This window comes from Eumetopias jubatus, unplaced genomic scaffold (genome assembly GCF_037043125.1).
Source record: "Eumetopias jubatus isolate StellerSeaLion01/CBP00866 unplaced genomic scaffold, mEumJub1_p1.0 scaffold_4, whole genome shotgun sequence".
Taxonomy (NCBI): domain Eukaryota; kingdom Metazoa; phylum Chordata; class Mammalia; order Carnivora; family Otariidae; genus Eumetopias; species Eumetopias jubatus.
Window position 1 is genome coordinate 10,818,487 of NW_028274810.1, and position 14,133 is coordinate 10,832,619.

The window sequence follows — 14,133 nt, forward strand, 5'->3', positions numbered from 1 at the left end:
ATCTCAGTTACCTAATGCCGGGGCTGTAGTGACATGGACAATTCCAAATGGTAAATAATCCAAAAGCTGTTTGCATTAGGCGAGAGCAGTGACTTTGAGATTGCAATTAATTTATCTTTCTAAATGTGTTTTACTTAAACTGTTGTTCAAAATTCATGTTGCTGAAAACAAGTCATATTGCTGGAATGAACAAGTCATGGGAATAAAAGGTACAGCATAGGGAATATAGTCAATGATAGTGTAATAGGGTTGTGTGGTGACAGATGGTAGCTACCCTTATGAGCATAGCATAATGTACAGAGACTTTGAATCATGATGTTTACACCTGAAAATAATATAACGTGCATCAACTATACTCAAATTTTTTTAAAAAATTGGTACTGCTTTTCTAAGTACACACTAATTTTTAGCAACCATAAATTGTGGGAAAAAACTGGTTAAGACTAAAATTTTTCAGTAAATTAAGTTAAAAATTTAAATAAAATGTTAAAAATTAATGAGTGATCACAGCATCGTTGATCTGTGATCACTGATCACTAAACGGTGTCAGTTTGTAATTCTGTAACATAATATATGGACCATTCCCCATGTGTTGCTCAGTATGTGACACCATTGGCTTTCTTCTCTACTAGCACCCTGTCCAAATGTGGCCATGCTGTGGTCGCCACACTGTATCCATTCACCTGGCAGCACACCTATATTCCAGTCCTCCCAGCATCTATGATCGACATCGTGTGCTCACCCACCCCATTCCTTATTGGAATCCTGTCTTGCTCCTTACCACAGCTCCAGGACCTACCCATTGAAGAGGTAAGATGGGAGAAATAGTACCTATGGAAAAGATAGCGCACTGACGAAAACAAATCACCTTAAAGAATGATGGAGCTGGAGGCCCCTGGGTGGCTCAGTCAGTTAAGCATCTGCCTTTAGCTCAGGTCATGATCTCAGGGTCCTAGGATCGAGTCCTGTATGGGGCTCCCCGCTCAGCGAGGAGTCTAATTCTCCCTCTCCCTCTGTGATCTCTCTCACTCTCACTCTCTCTCAAATAAATAAAATCTTTAAAAAAAGAAGAATGATGGAGCTGTCGTTAATATTAATATGTAATTAATATCAATATATTAGGCTATCATAGTTTTGTATTGATTTATTAAAAAAAATTCTGTAGTACACATGAATCCAAAGTTGTATCTTAGTTACAGTAGTGTGCCATGGGCTCATTCTTGTGTTACTCCGAAGAGTAGGTCTTTTTGTTCATTTTAAGTCAAACACAAGAACTCCTCTGGGTTAACTAAAAAATTGTTTCAGGGGTGCCTAGGGTGGCTCAGTTGGTTAAACGTCTGATTCTTGGTATTCTCATTGTGATTTAATTTGCATTCCCGATTACTCTTGGGGGTGAGCATCTTTCTATGTTTATTGGCCATTTGAATATCATCTCTTAAAAATTCATTATCTGGGGCACCTGGGTGTCTCTGTCAGTTAAGTGTCTGCCTTCGGCTCAGGTCATGATCCTGGAGTCCCAGGATCGAGTCCCACATCAGGCTCCCTGCTCAGTGGGGAGCCTGCTTCTCCCTCTGACCCTCCCCCTCTCATGCTCTCTCTCTCTCATTCTCTGTCAAATAAATAAATAAAAATCTTTAAAATATAAAAAAAATTATCTTTCTACTGGATTATTTACCCTCATTGATCTGTAAGAGGTATTTTTATATTCTGGATATTACCCTCTTTGTGGCACGTCTTTTTATTCTCCAAAATGGCGTTTTTTAATGCACAGAAGTTCTTCATTTTAAGATAGTCGTAATTATCAGTCTTTTCCTTTATAGTTAGTGTGTGGGTTTATTTTATTTAATTTTACTTTATTTTATTTTTGTGAACTGTTTATGTTTCTTTTATATAACTTCATGGAGATATCCTCCTATATCATCTCCTGGAAACTTTGGTAGCTTTATTATTGTGACTTTAATTTTTTATTCTGAATCCCGGGACTTGATTTTTTTTTTTTTTTTGTATATGATAGGAGGTAGGGGTCATTTTATTTTTTTTGATATGGATAGCCAACTATCCTAGTACCATTTATTGAAAAGATTGTTCTTCCCCATTACTCTGCTGTGTTAATCCCTACCTTTTTTCTATTGAGCTATAATTGACATACAACGTTGTATTAAGGTTAAGGTGTACAATAATGATTTTATACACATACACATTGTGAAATAATTAACCACAATAAACTACGCCTCACATAATTACAATTTTTTGTTCTTGTGATGAGAACTTTTAAGGTCTGTTCTCTTAGCAACTTGCAGATATACAGCAATATTGTTAACTGTAGTCACCGTGCTGCACGGTACACCCCCAGGGCTTATTTATTTTACAAGTGGAAGTTTGTGCCTTTTCACCACCTTCACTCATTTCGCCCATCGCCAACCCCCCCACCTCTGGCAATCACCAGTCTGTTCTTTGTATCAGTTTTTTTAGATTCCACATATCAGTGAGATCATACATTATTTCTTTTTCTCTGCCTGACTTATTTCACTTAGCATAATGCCCTCCAGGTCTATCCATGTTGTCATAAATGGCAGGATTTTTTTCATTTTTATGGCTGAATAATATTCACATATATATATATATATATCTCATATCTTCATCTGTTCATCCACCAATGGACACTGAGGTTGTGTCCATATGTTAGCTTTTGTAAATAATGCTGCAGTGAACATGGGGGTGGGGATATCTTTTCAAGATAGTAATTTCTTTCTTCTTTTTTTTTTTTTTTTTGCATATATGCCCAGAAGAGGGATTGCTGGATCACATCCATATGGTAGTTCTATTTTTAATTTTTTGAGGAACCTCCATACTGTTTTCCATAGCAGCTGCACCAGTTTGCATTCCCACCAACAGTGCACGAGGGTTCCTTTTTTCCCACATCCTCACCAACACTCGTTATTTCTTGTCTTTTTGATAATAGCCATTCTGACAGATTGAGGTGATATCTCATTGTTGTTTTGATTTGTATTTCCCTGATGACCAGTGATGTTGAGCATCTTTTCATGTGCCTCTTGCCCGATTTACATTTTTTTGGAAAAACGTCTATTCGGTTCCTCTGCTCAATTTTTTTTTTTTTAAGTAAACTCTACTCCCAACGGGGGGCTCAAACTCAAGATCCCGAGATCAAGAGTCACATGCTGCACTGACTGAGCCAGCCAGAAGCCCCTGCTGTGCTCATTTTTAATAGGATTATTTGGCATTTTGTTTGTTTTTCTTTGCTTTTGAGTTCTCTATATATATTAAATATTAACCCTTTCTCAGATGAATAATTTGCAAATATTTTCTCCCATTTTCTAGGTTTCCTTATCATTTTATTGATGGTTTTGATAGGGATTACACTGAATCTGTAAATTACTTTGAGTAGTATGAAAATTTTAACAATTTTCTTCTTATCTGTGAACACGGAATATCTTTCCACTTGTGTTCTTCAGTTTCTTTCATCAGTGCTTACTGTTTTCAGTGTACAGATCTTTTGCTTCCCTGGTTAAATTTATTCCTAGGTATTTTATTCTTTTCAATGCAGTTGAAAATGGGATTGTTTTCTTAATTTCTTTTTCAGATAGTTCATTGTTAGAGTATAGCAACACAGCTGAGGGGCGCCTGGGTGGCTCAGTCGTTGAGCATCTGCCTTCGGCTCAGGTCATGATCCCAGGGTGCTGGGATTGAGCCCCACATCGGGCTCCCTGGCTCTGCGGGAAGCCTGCTTCTCCCTCTCCCACTCCTGCTTGTGTTCCTGCTCTCGCTATCTCTGTTTCTGTCAAATGAATAAATAAAACCTTTAGAAAAAAAAAGAAAGAAAGAAAGAAACACAGCTGATTTTTGTGTTACCAGGTGCCTGTTACCCAGGCGCCCCTGAACTTAATTTTGTTTAACACTATTTCCATTGCTTGAGAGAATCAACGTACTCTTCCTGATCTAGTAGTGCCTAATATATGTCTCTGTGAATGTCTCTGGTTTAACCAACCTGGCTCCTTGATCCCATAGGTGCTGATAGTTGATCTCTGTGCAGACAAGTTCTTACAGGAGGTAAGTGACAAATGAGCTGATTGCATAATGTTTGGGGATAATTGGACAGAAAATATGTGAAAGTACTTGGAGAAGATGACTCAGGCAAGACTTTTAGTTCCTACACATACTTAACACCGTGGCCAATCATACAGGATTGACCTGAAAATTGGGTTAGGTTTATAGCTGTCTCTCCCAAAGAAGGAAGGAGGAAAGATATTATATGTCATTGTCAAAAGAGGTAACCCTCCTTTGACATCCAGTTGGGTTGGTGTATAAAGCTCTAATTTAATTGAATTTAACAAGCATTCAGCACTGATTATTTCTAGATACTCTATTAAAATCTAAAAGTGAGTAAGACACAGTTTGAGCCCTCAGACCTTATAATCTAACGATGGGAAGGGAGAGCAGACATATCTATAAAGCTTTAGAAACAGTGTCATAGAAATTTCTACAGGGTACAGTAGGGGCAAAAAAAAGTGGTCATTTATTGTGGGTATTGAAAGTGGAAGGGAGAGTTAGCAAAGCCTTCTTAGAGCAAGCGCCCTGTATGGACCTGTATATAAGTTTGTGAGCACTGAACACATGGTGAAAGGAACATTTCCCAAGACTTTGTCTCCTTTCAAAACCAATTAGCTCATAACGTTTGAAACACTGCTTATTTGTGGATGACCCTTGTAATGCAGTGTAAGACTTGCAGGTGAGAGATACTTGGTGGAAAGGTGCCAGAAAATGTCATAAGACATATTATTTATTTTCTTAATGTAGTTAAGATGTGTACCGTCACCATACTGAATTCTGCTCAATGTAGGGAAGGAAGGTTCAGACTGAGTCTTAAGCCAAAATCTATACAAAGTCACCTGTGGAATTTGGGGGACTTAGTGTACATTGGAGACTTTGTCACAGCTCATGAAAAAAATCTCAATTTCTTCTCTTAAGGTATCTGATGAGGACGAAATTCTACCTCCTAAACTCCAAGCTGCCCTGATGCAGATTTTGGAAGAACGAAATGAAATCTTGGCTCAGGAGCAGAATTTTTCACAAGGTATGAGACAGATGGTCTGAGGACACAAAGTCAAGGCAGTAAATACTGACTGGATGCCCAGCACCCTGCTAAAGGATGTACAGGAGTATACCAGTCTAGGATGTGGAAAGCTTAGAATCGGCTTCCTTGCCGCCCCTCAGATGTGCTAGACCCCTTCTATTTCAGGACTTTGACACTTGCTGTGTTCCAGTTCTGGAATGCTGTTCCCCGGGATGTCCACATGGCTCTTGCTCTTCTTTCCTGCAGGTCCATGCTCACATGTCACTCTCTCAGTGAGGCCTTTCCTGACTATCCTTTTAAAATTGTACCCGTTCCCTGGAACACTGCACCAAAAACTAATGATGTAATATATGGTGATTAACATAACAATAAAAAAATTTAAAAAAATAAAATAAAATTGTACCCGTTCCCTCAGTGCTCCCGCTCCATTTCCCCTACCTTAGTTTTCTCCAGGGCTTTTACCATCATCTGATGTGCTAGAAATGTCAGGTGCATGAGAGCAACAACAATGTGTTTTGCTTTATCTCCAATACTTTAAACAATAGTCAATAAGTAGGTACTGGATAAATATTTGTTGAATAAGGGTGAAAAATATTTACTGAGCAGCTTACTCTGTACCAGGCCCTGTGCTCAGCACTTAGCATACATCTTATTTCATCCTTGTAATATTCTTATAAAGCAGGTCTCATTATTTAATCCCCCTTTTACAGATGAGAAAACTAAGTCTATTTGCTGGTGGGGAACATTAAGGGAGGAGTAGGTTTAGAGAAATAATTAAAAGTTCCGTTTTGAATATTGAGATACCTATTGGATGTCCAATACATAGCAGACATTCAACTAGAGATATCAAGTAGGCATTCATATACATGAATCTTGGATTCAGGGAAAAGATTTGAACTAAAGACATACATTTAGAAGTTGCTGTTTTAAAGCTGTGGGACCAGATGAGGTAACCTTATAGAGTGAGTATAGATAGAAAATAACAGATTTAAGGGTTGAGCCCTGGGTTGGCTGGTAATGGTGTGGTCAGATTTCCAATGTTTGGCAGTAGGGAAGAGGAGGGGGATCCAGCAAAAGGCAAGAGCAGCTAGTGAAGGAGGAGAAAAAAACCAGGGGAGTAATATTAGAGAAGTTGAGTGAAGAGCGCATTTCACAAAGGAAAGTAAACAGTTATGTCTAATGCTACAAAGAGGTCAAGTGAGATGAAGACTGAGGATTTGTGGATTTGACAATGGGAAGAGCCTAGAGACCTTGGTAGCAGCAGATTCAGTGAGATGGAGGGAAGAAAGCGAGATTGGGGAAGGCTCAAGAGAATCGGAATGGCATTCAGCTTTTTGTAAAATATTAACGGAATTACAAAGGGCCAAGAATAGTTTTAAGATGCTCCTGTAAAAGAACAACATTGAAGGGGCTGCCCTACAAAACATCAATTAATCATGAAGTCATAGTAATTAAGACTGTTTGGTTTTGGTTCAGAAATAAACAGAGCAAGGGAAGGAATAGAGAGAGAGTGCCAGCATAAGGAAACTTAATTTGGGTCAGCACCAGCATTGCACATCAGCAGGAAAAGAATGAACCATTCAGTAAACAATAGTAGGGCAATTGGTTTTCCATATGAAAAGAAATGAAGAGGTTCTATACCTCACCCTATACACAAAACTAATTCTAATGAATTAAAGATTTAAATGTTAAGAGTAAGGGCTCCCCACCCCCCCCAAAAAAAGAGTAAGGGCTCCCGTCTGGTAAAAAAAAAAAAAAGATTGAGTTAATATGACACTTAAATTTTTAAAATTTCTTTTTTTTTTAAATTTTATTTATTTATTTGACAGAGAGAGAGAGACAGCGAGAGAGAGAACACAAGCAGGGGTAGTGGGAGAGGGAGAAGCAGGTTTCCTGCTGATCAGGGAGCAGGACCCTGGGATCATGACCTGAGCCGAAGGCAGACGCTTAACGACTGAGCCACCCAGGCGCCCCAATTTTTAAAATTTCTGATCATTGAGGGACACCATGGAAAAGAAATAAAAAACAAGCTACAAACTAGGTGAAGATACTTTCAACAAATGTAACCAACAAAGGAATAGTATCCAGACTTTATTTTTAAAAATTCCTACAATGTGATTTCAGTAATAAAGAGATGAACAACCCAATAGAAAAATGGGGAAAAGATAATGAACAATCATTTCACAGAGGAGGAAACATGAAAGGCCAATAAATACATGAAGAGATGTACAACTTCATCAAAATCTGGGATATGTAAATTAAAACCACAATGATATACCATTTTGTACCCACCATATTGGCAAAAGTTAAAAAGTCTGACAATGTCAGGAGTTGGTGAGAATGTGTAAATTACTTCAACTGCTTTGGAAAAACAATTGGGCATCAACTAGTAAACTTAAAGGTGTGTATATATCCTACAACCTGACAATTCAGTTTTTAGATATATACTCTAGAGAAACTCTTGCGCATGATGATTAGGAAACAAGTACATAGTTTTCAAAGTAGCAGCATTTTACGTGATAGCAAAACCTAAGAACAACCTAACTTCATTGACAGGAGAATATAGCATTAAAAAGCATCTTGGGGCACCTGGGTGGCTCAGTCGTTAAGCGTCTGCCTTCGGCTCAGGTCATGATCCCAGGGTCCTGGGATTGAGTCCCACATCGGGCTCCCTGCTCCGTGGGAAGCCTGCTTCTCCCTCTCCCACTCCCCCTGCTTGTGTTCCTGCTCTCACTGTCTCTCTCTGTCAAATAAATAAATAAAATCTTTAAAAAAATAAATAAATAAATAAATAAATAAAAAGCATCTTAAAAACATATATTGAATAAAACAGTAAGTTACGGAAGAATATGTTTTATGTAATGTTCAAAGATATACAAAACCTAATAGTATGTTATTGGGGTTGGCTATGTATACATGTAGTGGAACTGTAACCTAAAGCAAGGGAATGATAAACCCAGTGTCACTGATAACGGTCGCCCTCTACTGGAGAGTAGGGGAAGAACACCTCGGAGAGGGCATCACACAAGGAGCATCCGAGATACCCTTGATAGGTTCTGTTTCAAGCTTTGTGGTGGGGTACTGGTGTGTTCATTTCACTGGTGACGTTATGAAATATTTATACTTGTAAAAGAATATATAAGGCATTTTTATTGAAACAGAAACAAATAATTGAGGATAAGTTATAGAAAAGCATAATTTTAAAAACAAAGGGAATTAGATTAAGAAAGGGTAGAACAGGTATAAACAACTCTTCCAAGAGATTTTGCTGTAAAGTGGGAGAGAAATGGGACAGTGACTGGAAGGGGATGGGAGACGGGCAAAAGTGTTGACAATAAAAGTGGTGATGGACCATGGATTCTCAGCTGCAGGAGAGACGAGAAGGATATCTGTTGAACAAAATATAACAGAAATCTAGTTTATAATCAAATGGAATGCCAGAAGAGACCCTAGAGACCACCTCATCAGCTCCCTCATTATGCAGATACAGGAAGAGAGCCAACAAGGGGTAAAGTGAGTTGCGCACCACTATACCATTGCTTCATAGTAGAACTCTGACTAAACCTAGGTCCCTGATTCTCAGTCCAGTATGGAGCCCATGAAAAGAGGAAGCAACATTGTGAAGGGGAAAAAAAAATACTATTAGGTATGGAAGAAAAAAGAGGAGTCTAAGTTGAATCTGAGGTCTGAGCCTGGAACCTGAAAGGCAATGTATTTCATGTTACAGTGGTTAAGAATCACCTAACTTGGGAGTCTGGCAACTTCTGTACCCTGTACCAGATGAGCTGACCCTGGAGAATGTCTTTGTTTTGAGCCTCAGTTTCCTCGGCTGTAAAAAGGAAATAATACCTACTTCACTGGATTATTATATTTATAAAAGCTCTAAATACAGTGTCTGACATATCTTAAGCCCTCAATAAATTATGGAATAGTGGTTGCTGTATGAAATGAGAAAGTTGAGCGAGAACTGATTTGGTGGAGAAATAGAATGAATTTGGTTTCACACATGTATTATTTATTTGATTCATATTTTACTAATTTCCAAAGGACCTGATTTGAATTTTAGACAAATGGAATTTAAGTCCTGGTGGGACAGCCAAATGATGATTACCCGTAGGTAGCCTGAAAATGTAGAAGATGAGTTCTGGTGACATACAAGGGCTAGAGACGTAAGGTTGCAGATTATCAACATGGAAAGCCAACTCCATCTCTATGCCGGTTAGCTCTGTAAGGATGGGAATGCTGAAGAGAGGTGGTCTGAGGACCATGCTTAGGAAGAGGAAGAAGAGGCAAGAGAAAAACAAATGTTTGGTCATAAAAGCAGGAGAGGAATCCAGAAATCAGAAGAGTATAAAGTTGTGGGAGATGAGGAATGAGGAGAAGGTTAACACAAATGCAGCACAGAGTTTAAAGGAGAGACAAACAGAAAAGCAGATTAAATTTGGCTGGCTCTCACTGGTGGCCTTTGAAAGAGCAGTTACAGTGAGATCATGGATGTGCAAGCCAGGCTGAAAGATGTAATATGAGTAATGTGGGAAGAAAATAAAAGTAAAAATACGAGCTAATGGCATTTTGTTGGTTGTGGAGTGTGCAAGGAAGCTAAGAATTCTTATTTTTCTTATTTTGCAGCAGATGTGACACTCAACTCTCTGGTGTCTGAGGCATTTGTGAGGTTTTTTGTGGAGGTAGTGGGACATTATTCTTTGAGCATGACTGTCACTGAGCATGGGGAGCGTGTATTCCAAAGGGAACCATTCCGTAAATCCCACACCTCCCGAAGTGTACGCCACTTCCTGGATCTCTTCATGGAAACACAGATGTTTGCAGGCTTCATCCAGGACCGAGAGCTTCGGAAAAGTGGGGTGAAAGGTCAGTTTCATCATGAAGTTCTCCCCCTGTATTTAGTGAGCCCTGGGAGGGTTTGAAAATAATATAAACAAAAAATGGTATAAAGCTACAAGGGTTCAAAATCTGAGTTTGTTATGGAAAATAGTTATTTTTATAATTTTGTTTTAGCTATTGAAGCACATTGGTAGTAAGCACAGAGGGTTTTTTTTTTTAAGATTTTATTTATTTATTTGAGAAAGAGAGAATGAGGGGGGGAGGGCCAGAGGGAGAAGCCGACTCCCTGCTGAGCAGGGAGCCTGATGCAGGACTCGATCCCGGGACTCCAGGATCATGACCTGAGCCGAAGACAGGAGCTTAACCAACTGAGCCACCCAGGCGCCCAGCACAGAGTTTAAGTGATTTTTAGTAAGTATTGGACAATTTCACCAACATGAGTTTTCCTTGTAGGTTTGTTTGAGGTCCGGGCCCTCCAGTATTTGGAAACAATCCCAGAGTCTGAGCCTAGTGGGATGAATAAAATTTTGCGGAGTCTTGGTGAGTTGTTGTGTTTTCTTGTTAGATAATGTGACTAAAAAACCTTTTGCAGAAAAGTGTGCCCCATCACAAAACTTCGTAATCAAATCAACAGTATAACCTCAAACAGGCTGACCAGAAACCATGACTGTACTTCCAAAGTGTTTTGGAGAAAAAGAAGTCTTTCTCAGAGGTCGGGATTCTCCATCAGAGTTGTCCTTGGGTCTGTTTTCCTCAGATAACGTGATAACTTGCATATCATAATTATTAATCTTTTCTAGGTCACATCACTGGGAGGATCTCATAAAAACTGTGGATCTTTTTCCCAGAAAAGTATGCTTAGAACATAAAAATTTGTATATAATTATAGGGTATTCATGGACCCTCCTGAAGCCCATCCGTGGACTCCAGATTAAAAACACCTGGTTTAGAGGGCATCTGAGGCAAAAGAGGATTTCCCACAAGTCTAATTTTACACTTCAGAAAGAAACACAGATGTTTATGATTTTTCAGTTATAATAATTAACTTTTTATTATCTTTTGTGATATTAGAGAACGGTGATGTGGTAGCCCAAAATAATGAAGAACTATATTCCATGGTGTTTATATGGGTCCTTGAAATATGTACCCCCTGGTAACTAGACTTATCATAGGGATCATTTTGTAATGTATAAAAATATCAAACCACTATGATGTACACCTGAACCTAATAGGACATTGTGTGTCAATTATACTTCAGTACAAAAAGAAAAAGAAATATATGCCCCTAATTAAAATAAGGCCTTGTCCTTAAATATCTGAGAGACCATGGACAAATTATGCCTTGGGTTGTTATTTCATCTTTATACCGTGAGGTTAGATCAGATCAGTGGTCCTGAACTCCTATTACAATATTTTAATCTCTGGGGAATGTAAATGAAAATTTTCCCCACTGCAGGCTCCAAGAAATCTCTGGGGATCAGGCCAAGCAATTTTAACCTATAGTCAAGGCTGAAAGCCACTGGATTAGGTGATGTCTGAGTTCTCTTTTACCTCTACAATTAGACACATAGGGTTTGTTTATTTGTTTGGTAGTTAAACACATCACCTGCTAGCTTGAGATGGCAGCTTACTCCTGGGCTGACTTAAGTTGTTAATCTCTTGCCTCAAATAATGTACAATAAATAAAAATGAACTAATGAGAGTTCACTCTACTTCTTTCTCCCTTTAGGAAGTAAAATGAAATTTCTGCAGAAGAAATGAAATCTTTGATTGACTGTCTCCATCTTAAATAGAACAGAAAGTGCCAAAGAAAATACTTCTCCAAGAGTCAGGATACCTCCAAAATCCTGGAAAGTTGAAAAGGTTACAAAGCAGTCCAGGCCCTTGGAGGAGGATTCTCCTGTTGCTGCTGTATTAATTACTGGAGGACTGTTGGGAGTAGTCTGGAACCAATGTTCTCATTACTCTGCCTCCAGTTTTTTTTTTTCAGTGGCCTTTTCTATTTAATTCTTGGGCTCTTTCTTTGTGTTATGTACTTAGTCTGTGAAGGCACTTATCTTTTAATAGGGAAAGATTTGGTGTTGCATTTTTTTAAAACAGCTCAAAGATGAGCACAATGAGAGAAATGCTGAGTTGAAGGTACTGAGAAAGCATGATAGAAGTGCAGAATGCACCCTACACACATCATTCTCATCACTGAAATACCATAGCAGCTTGACACCTATGGGCTGTTTCAGCAGAGCTAAGGAATATACTCCTCATATATCTCCAGTTTCTGTTTTTTAGTCTAATGTTCTGTCTGGGGGAATCTCACTGATGTGGAAGCCCTATTTATTTAACACTGTTATTGAGTATCTTATACAAGTAGGCACCTTGCAGCTCCTCCTCCACATCGTGTGGCACTTGAGTAGCTTGTCAACATTAAACTTCGTGGGATTATAGCTAACAGGAAAATATCCTTTCAAGGGCATGAAAACCCCCTTTTCTTAGTGTCCCCCATGTGCCATGTGTGATGGTACACGTATGTCATCTTATTCAGTCTTTAAGTCAACTTCATGAGATACTTGCATCTCCCTTTTATTAATGAAGAAACTGGAATCCTAAAAGGTTAAGTAACTTGCCCAAAGTTATACAACAGAGCCAGAACTGAAACCAGGACTATCCATTCATGAGCACAGAAAAAGTTGGTTAGTCCTGCAGATGGAAATTTGAGCTCTGTGGGATTAGAGCTATTGAAAAGTTTTCTTTTAAGCTGAAGTGTACCAGAGCCAATTTTCAGCTCTGAGGATAAGGGACTTCAAACTATAGGTGCCTAGACGTCTCTTTTTTGGTTCCCCTAGAATTGTTGGACTTTTTGCCCTAATTAAATTGGATTCAGACTATGAACATTCCTGGGCACTCACCACATAATCACCCTGACCCTTAATATCTAAAATAGTAGTATTGATTAGAAGGAACTTATCAGTGATGGTGTAATTTTCATTGATAAATGTTATAGCAGATGTCAGTTTGTTTTCTTCAATTCCTGCTGATGGTTTTAACTGGCATAAAAATATTTATTCGAACTTAACAAAACCTTGTAAGTTGTATTATGATACAGTTTATTGAGTTGTATTGTCATTACAGCCCATTCAGGTGCGCATCAATGAATCTGAAGCGGACCGCATTTAAGACCGGTGCTATATAGTTCTTACGGGTCTAGAAAATAGAACTGAGCCTATGTCTTGTTAAAAAAAAAAAAATGTGTATTAAGCATCTTACCCCAGTGGGGCTCTTACCAGACATCTCTCCATTTGCCACTCCAATCCTGAGGGAAGAATTAGTAATTGGGAATTGTTTATAAAACGAGGGTAGGAGGTCTTACGGTGGTGAATCCTGACCGTCCCTCTGTGAGGAGACCTTTGCTTAAGGGATGGGGGTCTTATTTTATCCCCGTGACCTGAAGCTGCTTCCTTTTTCTTAGGTCTGTTTTATTTTGGTTTTTTGTAAAGTATTATGAGTCCTGGATATATTTGTAAAAAAATATTGCTCAAGATTTGTATAAAGTGTTGTTTACAGATCTTTTAATGAATAAACACAAAAATTCCATGGATCTCTTGGAGAATGTTAAATAAAGTTGCTTAAGATGGAAAGATCTACTTCGCTTAAATCTGTAACTAGCACATTTATCTAATGATAAGGTTAAGACAATCCGAATCAGTGGTAGACTAACCCGACTTAATGACGGTGGCCAACATTTCCAGGCTGTTGGCAGACAAAACCTGGGTCTAGATCGCACACACCGGGCAGGGTATATAGTCCGACTACCTTATTTGGCCTTGGCCCGCTTAGTGAAAGGGAGCTGGGGACACAGACCAGAGACGGCGCCCCGGCAGCAGCAGGAGTGGTTGGGGGGCAGTGAGGAACACTAGTCTATTTCCGGAAGTCCAAAAGGGAAAGGAGTGGACTTTATATACGCCCCGAAGGCAAAATGGCAGGATTTCGTTGAAGCTGGAATTGGTGGGCAGTTTTTAATCTCACCTTGGAGGAAAAGATCAGGTTCCTTTTGTTACGGAGACCCTAAAGCTTCCCAATTTTAACTGGCGATTGGCTCCGACTTCCAGAATCTGTGAAGTAACTGCATCTACCCAATGCAAGTGTTCTCAAAACTAAGAATAGTGGGGGGTACAGCAAGTAGCGCAAGGGGAAAGAAAAACCGC

The 14,133-nt window shown here is 39.0% G+C and overlaps 1 protein-coding gene across 3 annotated transcripts in view; it reads left to right on the forward strand.

Moving 5' to 3' along the window:
• The window catches only part of DENND2C (DENN domain containing 2C), a 78,968-nt gene extending 65,442 nt beyond the window's left edge, over positions 1–13,526 (forward strand). For 2 of the 3 annotated variants that reach the window (XM_028102207.2, XM_028102208.2), the window contains exons 14-19: positions 633–810; positions 4,027–4,068; positions 4,987–5,092; positions 9,722–9,961; positions 10,388–10,474; positions 11,664–13,526. In XM_028102207.2, coding sequence (XP_027958008.1) covers positions 633–810; positions 4,027–4,068; positions 4,987–5,092; positions 9,722–9,961; positions 10,388–10,474; positions 11,664–11,695 — 685 coding nt within the window. In that variant the 3' untranslated portion in view covers positions 11,696–13,526. The remainder of the gene's footprint in view (positions 1–632; positions 811–4,026; positions 4,069–4,986; positions 5,093–9,721; positions 9,962–10,387; positions 10,475–11,663) is intronic. The other variant, XM_028102209.2, reaches the window with a different exon arrangement.
• The last annotated feature ends 607 nt before the right edge of the window (positions 13,527–14,133 follow it).